This window comes from Lactuca virosa, chromosome 8, assembly GCF_052849685.1.
Source record: "Lactuca virosa cultivar CGN04683 chromosome 8, Lactuca_virosa_CGN04683_v6, whole genome shotgun sequence".
NCBI lineage: Eukaryota > Viridiplantae > Streptophyta > Magnoliopsida > Asterales > Asteraceae > Lactuca > Lactuca virosa.
In genome coordinates, this window is record NC_136433.1 from 89,261,432 (window position 1) to 89,273,046 (window position 11,615).

Below are 11,615 nucleotides of genomic sequence, written 5' to 3' on the forward strand. Positions count from 1 at the left end.
TCTGATCAATATGGAAGTGTATGAAAAAAGGATAAAAAATATGAATTTTGATATATTCGTTTTTTTTTTCAATAAAAAACCTTACCTAAAAAAATTAAACAAAAACGAAGTGTGTTTTTTGGTATAACCTACTGCATGTACATCCAATGTAAAAATATACAACTTTTTCTTGGTCGTTGATCATTATAATTCCCAACGCTCATGATTGTTTTTTTTTGCTTCTTTGTTAATATTGATTCTCTATTTTGAGATATATATATATATATATATATATATATATATATATATATATATATATATATATATATATATATATATATATATATATATATAAGGTTAGGTTACTCTATTCTAATTATCTATTGTGTGGATATAAGATTGATTGTGAACCAATCATTTCAGTTATTTTAAAAAACTGATTAATAAATATTATAGAATTAAAAATATTTGAAAAATACCATCTAATTTCACTATAAGGGTATTTTAGTCAATAGATATAAATTAAAAAAAAATGAAAATTCCAGATTTTTGGGGATAATTGATTCTCTTGATTTAAAAATTATGATTTTTTATTTAATTCAATTTTAATTATTTTTTAATTTTTAATTATATCCGATTTTATTCTGTCAGAATGACATTCTGTTAGAATGATATTCTATAAGAATGACAGAATACATACATATTTCTGACATAATACATATTTTGATTAAATGAACTTCTTGAAGGAAGACAATATTCTTGAACGATTAGTTGAAAAATAACAAGATCCTTGTATATTTATGGACATCGGAATGTAGATTCAAACATATTCTTACAGAATAATAATTATACATATTCTAACAAAATGTCATAAAAATGAAATAAATTCTTAAAAAACATTCATGATAACAGAAAAGAATATTTCCCTTCCTTATTTTGAAAGAATATTGGACTTCCCCATTCTAAATTCTTCGCCATTCTAAAAGAATATTTGTAGGTTTTAAATAACATTTGTGAAGATCTTCACCAACCCACAATGGGCAAACACACATGGAGATGATGATACAAGTTGCACCAAGACAATGGGTTTAACTGTTGTCCCGAATAGGCTAGCAAATGATTCAGCACTGATGCCTAATGCACCAGCTAAAACAAGGATATATACCTTAAGTTGAAGCTCGTTCAATTTAGAAGTCAAACTCTCTATGGTTGATTGATTAACTGCTACAATAGCTTCAAAGTTCTTTGATTAGAGTATCTGCAAAAACATGTACATGTATACTGAGAAGAAATGATCAAAACAGTAAGCTAAGGTTATAGTGGCAAAAAATATCCAATTCGGTTCAGAAAGATCATACCAATTTAGGCTTTTGGTTGCAGAAAGATCAAACCAAGTCTAGGATACATTAATCATGGGACATTAGCCATTCACTTCTGAATATAATAAGCTTTGAATATTGTCATAAAACGTGGCTTAAATCTATGGAATAAAGGGTTCCAAAAGGATATCAAAACATACATATTCTTGGACTTAAGATTAGTGTTTGGATTGCGACCATTCCCAATGACATTCACTCCAATCATCCTATTTTTCTTATGGGCATTGATATTTCCACGAATTTTTTTTATCCTTCCACTGCCATTTATATCTATGGACATTTTTACCCTCATGTAGTTATTTAAGAAAGAGAAAGCACTACCTTTTTTGTTTCAACTACGTCTACTCCCCTCTCTTTCATACACTCACACACACACACACACACACAAATCTCTGCTCCATAATTTAGTGTAAAAAAATAGTAAAATACCCTCATTCTTTGTTTGATCAAACAACAACTAGAAAGACTCTTAAATCCATCAACTCCCCCTTCATGATTTACCTCTCCCTTCACGATTTGAATATGTTATGGTTTTCCTTTAACCCACAGAAAACCCTAATTAATTTTGCTGTAAACTCCATCTATGATCAAACCACCACCACCATGGAGTATCGGCTCCATCTATAATTTTGATATTGATCGGAAAAAGCACACAAGGTCAAAAGCGTCCTTAACTAAAATCTTCACATGAGGGAACCAATTAATAACAATATGATCAGACTCTTTAGAGATTGGAGCATCGAAATTTTGTAGAAAAGATTGCCACCACAATAGTTGCTGTCAAACAACAGAGAAAAATGGGGTGAACGAACCACAACAAGTATTTCCATCTCCCAATATCCGCTTGATGTTGAACGATTTGAGGTTTGCAATTAGGAGAAAGAAACAATCCACAACCATTACTATATAGAAGACATGCTAACTCCAAAATAGCTCCAAGAAAAAGGAGCACTCCACGACTTAGCATCTGGTTATTCCTACTGTTTGGTGAAACCAGATGATTTAGTGCAACTTAAGAAATGATACTCAGAAATGGTCGGCTGTAGATAAGTTGGGTTCTTAAAATGAAATTATAGCTTTTGTTCGTTATGTGTGTGCGAATGTGTGTGTATACGAGAGAGAGAGAGAGAGAGAGAAAGAGGACGCATGTTTATTAATAAAGAAAAGATATAGTTAAAATTAAAAATATATATAATTAAAATGAGGGTATAAAGGTATAATTGTCAAAAAATTTAGATATCAGTGGATGGATAAATAAATCAATGTGGAAGAATCACCACCCTTTTCTTATTGCTTGCTCCTGTAATCACAAACCAAATTTTATATATATAGGAAAAAAAATTAAACAATTATAGAGCATCCTAATCCTTGTAAAAAACCATAACATAACCCTAAAATGCCATGAATATTCTATCACTAACCAATAATACAATTTGAGACTGCCATGACATGTTGAACAATCAATACCCATCTAACTACATTTCTCTTTGTCATTTCATCAAACACTTTTAGGGAACTCCTTAAATCATCACATTTTCTATTAGTTTAGGTATACAAAAAAGAAAAGAACATATGGAATACTTAAAAGCTTATCAGGATGAGTGGATTACAATTTCACAAAGATTACAATTACTCGTTTGGTTTCTTTGGTGAAAATTTTCAATTTCCTGATAAATTTGACATCAATTTACTTACATTAAAGAACAAATTCGTAATTGCTAAAATCTAAAACATGTTCATTCTTAGAAAAATCGTGAAATCAGAATCTTACAAGTAATTTGTAGGTTAGGGTTCCAACCTCCAAGGTGAAGTCGAGAACGAGAAGGAAAAAAAAGAAAGAATTGTAGCTTGTCTTCGTTAGACTCTCCATCTTGCATAGGGGTGTAAACGAGCCGAGTCGAGCCGAACACTATAAAGCTCGAAGCTCGACTCGACAAAAATACTCGAGCTCGAAGCTCGGCTCGAACTCGACTCGAGCTTTGATTTTAAACTCGAGCTCGGGCTCTTGAAATACTCGACAGTCTCGAGCTCGGCTCGGCTCGGCTCGACTAATATATGTATATATTTTTTAAAATCACTAAATTAAGTAATAACTATTAAAACATTCCATATTCTAATGTCCAAACTACCAAAAAAAATCACAATTGAACGTGTAATATCAATAAAACATCACCCATAGTCCATATATGTCATAAGTTTTACATATTTTCAAAATACCAAAAATAAACAATCTTTAATGCAAAATAGCATCAACCATTCAAGCATCTATGTCGTTTTTGCATACTTTCAAAATACAAAAAATAAACATTTTTCAATGCAAAACAACTTTTAAGACTTCAAAACTATACCAACTCAGCACCAAAACAGCTTATTCAGCTTCTACCTGATGAAATAACAACAAACAACAATTATTTAACAGCTATGTAACCTAAAAACAACACAAGAATCAGTAAAAAACAACAAAATAAATGCAAAATATACAACAAAAAAACTGCCAAAAACCAGAAAAAACAGAAAAAAAAACCACAAAAAGCTGCAAAAAAAGGAAAAAAACAGCAAAAAAAATATTTAACAGCAAACAACAATTATTTAACAACTATTAACCTAAAAACAGCATAAAAATCAATAAAAACAACAAAAAAAAAACTGCAAAAGAAACAATAAAAAACTACCAAAAACCATAAAAACAGTAAAAAAACTACAAAAAGCTGCAAAAGAGAAAAAAAAACAGCAAAAAAAAAAATTTGTTTTCAACATTTTAAATAAACTTACTTATCATAGAATGGGAAGATTGATCTCCATTTGTTGCTTCTCTTTCTGAAATGTATAAACACAAGAATAATAAATATAATTGAAATTATAAAAACACATTAAAGGTGATGAAAAACAAATAATCATGCCTTTTTCTTTCTTTTCAAACCATAGAGGCTTCGACACCAATCTCCACCACAAAGTAAGACTTCTACCGTTTCAGTAGCCAAGGATGCTCTATATGTGTCAATAACTCTACTACCCGCACTAAAAGTAGCTTCCGATGCAACAGTGGTGATAGGAATTGCAAGTATATCTCGAGCCATGCGTGACAATATACGATACTTTAACGAATTTGACCGCCACCATTGTAAAACATCAAATGGTATTGGATCCTCTTCACAAATGTAACAACTCTCTTCAAGATAATTATCTAAATCGGATTTTTGTGGTTGTATATTTTCAACTGTTCTTACAAATTGAGCGAACTCAGACCAACCAGAAGATGAAGCTTGAATAGTCACATTGTTTCCTCTTAAACCAACACTTTCGCCATTTCCTTCACCACTACTAGAGTAATACTCATCTGCATATTCTTTATACAATTCATATAAAGCTTTTTTCACTTTGTCTATATTTTCACAAGCTTCATTTTCAGGATACATCCTAGGAAAGCAAAACTCAATAACCCTCATTTTGCACCTAGGATCTAAAATAGCACCAATAGACATCATTAAGTTGCAATCTCCCCAATATTTATCAAATTTTAGTTTCATGCACTTAACCATGTCATGAACAAACTCATCTTCGTTAGAATCTTCAAACTTCTTATCCAACAAAACTTTCACTCTAAAAATTTCATTAAGAAATAAGTTTGAAGTCGGATACTCACTCCCAGAGATGATATTAGTCGCAGAGTCAAAAACTTCTAAGATTTCACATACCTTTTCCACCTTCAACCAATCATCATTGCTAGGACAACAAAGATAGCGTGGCTCTCTTTCTTTGTACATTGGAAACACCTCTTTAAATTTGATTGCAGCCGACAACATTTGATATGTTGAATTCCATCTTGTCTTGCATTCAAGAATAAGTTTTCTATGTGGCAATTGCAACTGTTGCACAATCTCAGAAAACAAATTAAGTCTCCCTTCATTTTGATTGATAAACGTGACAGTTTCGTGAATATCCTCAATAATATAGCTAATTCTAGAAAGTCCATCTTGAACCATAAGATTCAAGATGTGTGCACAACAACGTACATGAAACAACTTTCCTCCACAAGGCAACTTTTTAACCCTTGAAAAAGTTTCACTTAGGATCCTAACAGCCGAATCGTTATTTGAGGCATTGTCAACGGAAATAGTGAACACCTTATTCTCTATACCCCAATCCTTAAAACACTTGTAAAGATTGTCAGCAATCTCAAGCCCGCGATGAGGAGGAGGTAAGTGAATAAAGCTAAGAACACGTTTTTGTAATTGCCAATTAGAATCAACAAAATGGCCTGTAAGAACCATATACTCGATTTTCTGATTGGTAGACTTCCACATATCCGTGGTCACACTAATCTTTGAAATAGACTTTAATAAATTCTTCAGCTTGTTCTTTTCTATCTCAAAAACTTTTTCGCAGTCTTTTTTAATGGAAACACGTGAGACATTTTCCCATTCAAGCATTCCACGCTTTTGCATCATGTTAAATCCTTCTTCTTCAACAATTGTGAAAGGATGCTCGTGCATAAGTATCCAATGCGCAACAGACTCTCTCATTTTCATCATATCAAACTTTCCATCAGTAAGGGCGGGAGTGACATGTTTTTCTTGATTGCATCCTGAATCAGCTGCTTGCCAAGTGATCTTTTGTTGTTTCAAGTCATGAGCTGCTTTTGGGCCACATGTCTTCAAGTGTCGTTTCAAATGACTAGTACTCGAGCTTGATATTATGGCGAGTCGACCTTTACAAAATCTACACTGTGCTTTCATAGTCCCATTAGGCATCTTAACTTCAGTAAAATCTGCCCATACTGGAGAAGTCTTTGGTCTTTTCTTCTTTTGAAAATGGGAACTCCCTTCATCTGCATTTTCTTCATTGTTTGTAGAATGGGTGTTTCTGTCATTTACCAAACCATCATTCTCTTGTTGCGAGTTTGGAGCTGATGAAATATCAGAAGGTGTGTTTGATTCCATCTGCAAATCAGAAAAGTTACCACACAAAAAAATACATTAATACTTCAGCCAACAAAAAAACATTAATATTTCAGCCAACAAAAAGAAAAGAATTGAGCTGTTCTATCTTAAAATTTAGCAACAGAAATCCAGAATCAGAATCATAAACAGTGTTCAGCAAGCTTGCATGATACTGAAACAATAAATTAATTTTTTTTTGTGTAAGCCTAAATGGTAATAAAACTGATATGAAAGTACTAATGGCTTAATAATGACAAGATCCAAACAAGATTTCTGTTATCACATCTGCAATATATCTTATTCAGGTATGTAATTCGAATTCCCATACTCAATTTTTCCCTTTTGAATTCTTAAATCACATAATAAGATCAAACAATTATCATGTTTTATAGATTACAGATTAAAAATCAAATGATTACTGTAAGAGACTATCACTTACATACACATGGACTATTACTGTAAGACACAAAAGGAACTAAAAGCTGGAAATCGAATATTACTGTAAGAAAAAGAAATCGAATATTGCTGTAAGAAAAAGAAAGAAATATGGACTTACATTCAATCGTATGTATGTATGTTTCGTTCTCCGTTCTTACTCAGCAGTCAGCAACAATCGATGAACTAAAGGCCGGCGATTATGAATGGTGGACCAGCGGCGACGAGCACAGATAGTGCACCGGCAGGCGGCAACTGGTATGTGGAGCAGTGCAGGAGGTGCCGGCGATCTGCGAACGGCGATCTGCGTTTTTCGAATTGTGAAGGATTGAAGGTCTGAACGAACGATAGGGGTCAGGGCCTCAGGGGATAAGGCGAATAGCGAATTAGCGATAGCCGATACCGATAGCTAAGGGAATGAAGGTTTAAGGGTTTTTTTGGGTTTGGGAATTAGGACTTTAGATGGATCATGGATCGACGGATAGGGATATCACTTATCAGGCATTTTTTTTTTAGTTTTTTTTATTATGTTATTAATGATTAAGAATTTATAAATTAAAAAAAAATGGCATATATGTAAATTACATTAAGCTCGACTAAGCTCGCGAGCCGTACAAGATGAGTATTTTAGTACTCGAGCTCGGCTCGATAAGGTACCCGAGTAGCTCGAGCTCGAACTCGGCTCGATTAAGGTCGAGTCGATTTCGAGTATTTTTCGAGTCGGTCTCGAGTTTCTCACGAGTTGGCTTGTCTCGCTTACACCCCTGATCTTGCACATGAATTCGAAAAAAAAACTGTTCTAGAAAATCATTGATTTAATAACGGGGGAAGAAGGCGAGAACAAGAAAACGAAATAGAAGGGTCATCACTGAAATCATTATTTCTATCTCTGAATCGCACAAAAAAGGGCCAGACTTTCGTGCCTTGGCTACGACGGCCTCGTCGCTGACGACGGTTGGCAGGCTGGCAGCTCCGGCCCTCCTTCTTCGGTCATAGGATGTTAAGTTTTCATCAGTCAGTAAGAAAATAGGAGGAGATAGTAATACATAATCATATGGGAGGTTAGGTAAAAGAGTTGGTCAAAAGAGATTTTTTTGGTAATGTCCATGATTTAAGGGTTTTATTATGATTATTATATGGTAAATTACATAATTATCCTTATAAGATTTATTAATTATTTCATTATTCCTAAATTCCGATTGGTTAATATATTCACACAATAGATGTAGAGAACATATGAACCTAACTCTCTCATTCTCTCTCTCTCACTCTCTCTCTGTGTTATATATATATATATATATATATATATATATATATATATATATATATATATAAGTTCCTTAGAAAATTTTAAGATTTCTGAGAACTTGAGAACTCATAATCCGCTCATCATTTTTCAAAACCAAACAATAAATATTAACGATATTCAACGTCTAAGAAATATCAATGCTAAAAAAGATTTGACAAGCTATGTATATATATATATATATATATATATATATATATATATATATATATATATATATATATATATATATATATATATATATATACTCACACATCTAAATATGCATGAACGCATATTTTTGGACCGCGGACGCAAATATGTATGCATGCATATATATATATATATATATATATATATATATATATATATATATATATATATATATATATATATATACATTCAAATCTGTATACATGCAAATTTAAAATAAAAAAGAAAGTCAAATCTTTATTTGATCCTAAATATAGCTTAGACGCTACATTTCTATAATATTGGTAGTTTTGCTTTTGAAAAATGATGAACGGATTAGGAGTTATCAAGTTCTCACAAATATTTTAGTTACCACAATAACTCAGTCATATATATATATATATATATATATATATATATATATATATATATATATATATATATATATATATATATATATATATATATATAGTCTTATAGAAAACAGCATAAATGGTCCGTGTTCTTTCTAGAAATCTGGCATATAGTCTCTAAGTTCAAAAAACCTCCTAGATGGCCCTAGTGGTTTCAAAACGTTTAACAAACGATCCTTTTTGCTACTTACATTAGCTTTTCGCTGTTAACTATTATTTGATTATAATGTTCGGAGGGCATTTCCATCATTTCCTACCATAGGGACCATTTATGAACTCGTGTCTTATTTAATATATATATATATATATATATATATATATATATATATATATAATCTCTCTCTCTCTCTCTCTCTCTCTCTCTCTCTGTCTCTCTCTCGTCTTCTCCCTTCTAACTCCACCTTCTTTTAATTTTTTTGGTTCTTGACAAACACATACACATATAATGACTTCATGTTTATGTATTTTTTCCGCAAACTCATCGAGTTTCTGGACAAATTTTAGGGTAAAACTTTTTCAATTTTGTTTCTAGGCACACACAATTTTGATTTCGTTCATGGGCACATACTAACTCCAACAAACACCAACCATATTAGTCACCCACCACACCTGTTGTGAATCAAATTTCAAGATGAGACATGCTCATCTTCGTAAGTACAGATATTGTTTTATTTCATACATACGTGAGAGAAGAGGGGGACTCTATACAAGGTAATCGATTTAGAAATGGTTGAGTCTTTCTCTCTTAAAGTACCTTCAAGAGGTCATATTTCCCAAAAACCAAAAGCACTTGGACCTTCTTTCTTGTTCTTCCTTGCATGAGTGGCTTCACGATATGGAAAGATTCAAACTTTAAGACTCAAATGTAGAAAAGAACTTGAAGTCTTTCGTCAAAAGTGTAGAGAAATGAAAAACCTTCTAGCAAACGGAAAATACATACAGTGCATTCACTATATAGTAAGTATATGAGGTTGAGTTAACCATTTTATCAGCTTTGGAGATATTTATGCCTCATGCTTTAAGAAATCGAATAATATCTCAATTGGATATCCTTGATGCAAATTCTAGTAATGAAGATCAAATTAGAGCAGTAATTATGATTAATTTAACCGAGACCATATAAATTTGAAGATTTTACATGCTTTGATGCATTGAGATTTTATGAAAATGGTTCGTTTGATAGAATAGAATCAAACGTTGACTTTGATTTGAACTTAGCGATTTAGATCACGAAAAATAATTGAAAATTATAAAAGGGGATTGGAGTTGAGTCAACAAATATTACAAATTATACTAACAATAGATGCAAACAACTAAACATAGAAAAAAATGAACCTCATATATGATTTTGATAGGCCCGTCAACTGCTGAAATGAAGAGAAATGTGAGGCTTTTAGAGAGAGAAACATGAACTTGCTTCAATCAGATTCTAGAATTGCTTTATCATATCTTGGGTTATGATCACCATTTTCCTCTTTCTGCGACAATCAATCTGCTCTTAAGAATCCAAAAGGGTATTTTTTGTCAAATGTATTTTTATAACTTAACTCATCAGGCATATATTTGATCATTATTCTATGACAAGACAACTTTTCTCTCATTCTCTAATCTCTATCTCTCTATCTCTTACCTTCTACCATCGCCGACCACCACCACCATCGTTGACACTACCGCCGACACCGTCGCCGTCGCCGACAGACAACGATCTTCAGATCTAGAGCTGTCGCCTTCAGATCTAGAGCCTTCTCATCCGGATCTAGAAACTTTTCCTTCGGATCTAGAGCCTCCGCCTTCAGATCTTCCATCACCACCGAGTGTCGCCTCCTTCCACCGTCATCTATCTCACCAGCACCAACCGTCGCCTACCATCAGCCACTTTGCTTCGCCGGAACACCTAGAAAACACTATTTTGAAGTCTGAATATGCTTCTTCTCCATATCTCTAATGTTTTAGATTTGATGAAGCATTAGAAAAACTCTCTAATCCACTTCATCGGAATAACATATCTGACGGAGCATGAAGCTCTTTCGCCTCAAGATGTCCGACCACCTCCAGATCTACTTCTTTCTTCAAACGAACACTGGAGACCGCCTATATCTTTATTCACACCAAGTCTACTCAGATCAGATGTAGATATGAGAATTTAGTGTTATTTTGCAAAGGTTTTTCTTTCTATTTCATAATTTCGTCATTGGATGTACATCAGATCTATTTTCACACCATTGGTCTTGTATTAGGAGCATCATAAATCACAAATCACAGTCATCATCTCAACCTACAGGTGCTAATCTTGAACTCGTTTTGTTCTAGAACTCTTGAACTTGTTTTTTTCTATGATCTGTTCCGTCACCGACGAAATGTTTTTCGGATTTGTACCAGATCTATTATGTGTCGCCTCCTTCTCCTTATTTCTATCTCTCTTATCTTTGGTCAAAACACCACCAAATCGACACCAAATCTGATTTGTTTGTGCATTTTCAAGTTAGATCTGGCATGTGTGTGTGTGTTTGTGTATGGGGTTTACACTGATGGTGTTTACAAAAGGAAGTTCTGAAAAAATGATGCATACAAGGTGTTTGATGAAATGCCTCAATGAAATTTGGTAAGTTATTAAGCTGTGAATTTAGTTTTGAATACATACTTTTTGTGTATTAAACTGTGAATTTATTGTATTAAGCTTTGAATTTTGTGTATTAAGTTGTGATATTTGTGTTTAAAACTATGAATTGAATGCATTAAACTGTGAATTTTTTGTTTAATTTGTAAATTGGCTATACTAAGCTGTGAAATTTGTATATTAAACTATGAATTAATTTTATTAAGCTATAAATTTTGTGTATTAAACTATGACTGACTGTATTAAAATGTTTAAGTTGATAATATGGTTGTGAATGCATACTTTTTTGTATTACAGTGTGAATTTTCTATATTAAGTTGTTTATTTTTGTGTTTTAAATTGTGAAGTGACTGCATTAAGCTGTGAATTTTCTGT

The 11,615-nt window shown here is 32.5% G+C and overlaps 1 protein-coding gene across 1 annotated transcript; it reads right to left on the reverse strand.

The window, feature by feature from the left end:
• Positions 1-4,133: 4,133 nt before the first annotated feature.
• On the reverse strand, positions 4,134-6,019 carry LOC145130609 (zinc finger BED domain-containing protein RICESLEEPER 2-like). The gene is made up of 2 exons (XM_079065385.1): positions 4,259-6,019; positions 4,134-4,175 (listed from the first exon to the last, which is right to left on the reverse strand). The coding sequence occupies exons 1-2, from the start codon at positions 5,888-5,890 to the stop codon at positions 4,134-4,136; spliced, it is 1,674 nt and encodes a 557-aa protein (XP_078921511.1). The 5' UTR covers positions 5,891-6,019.
• Between the last annotated feature and the right edge of the window lie 5,596 nt (positions 6,020-11,615).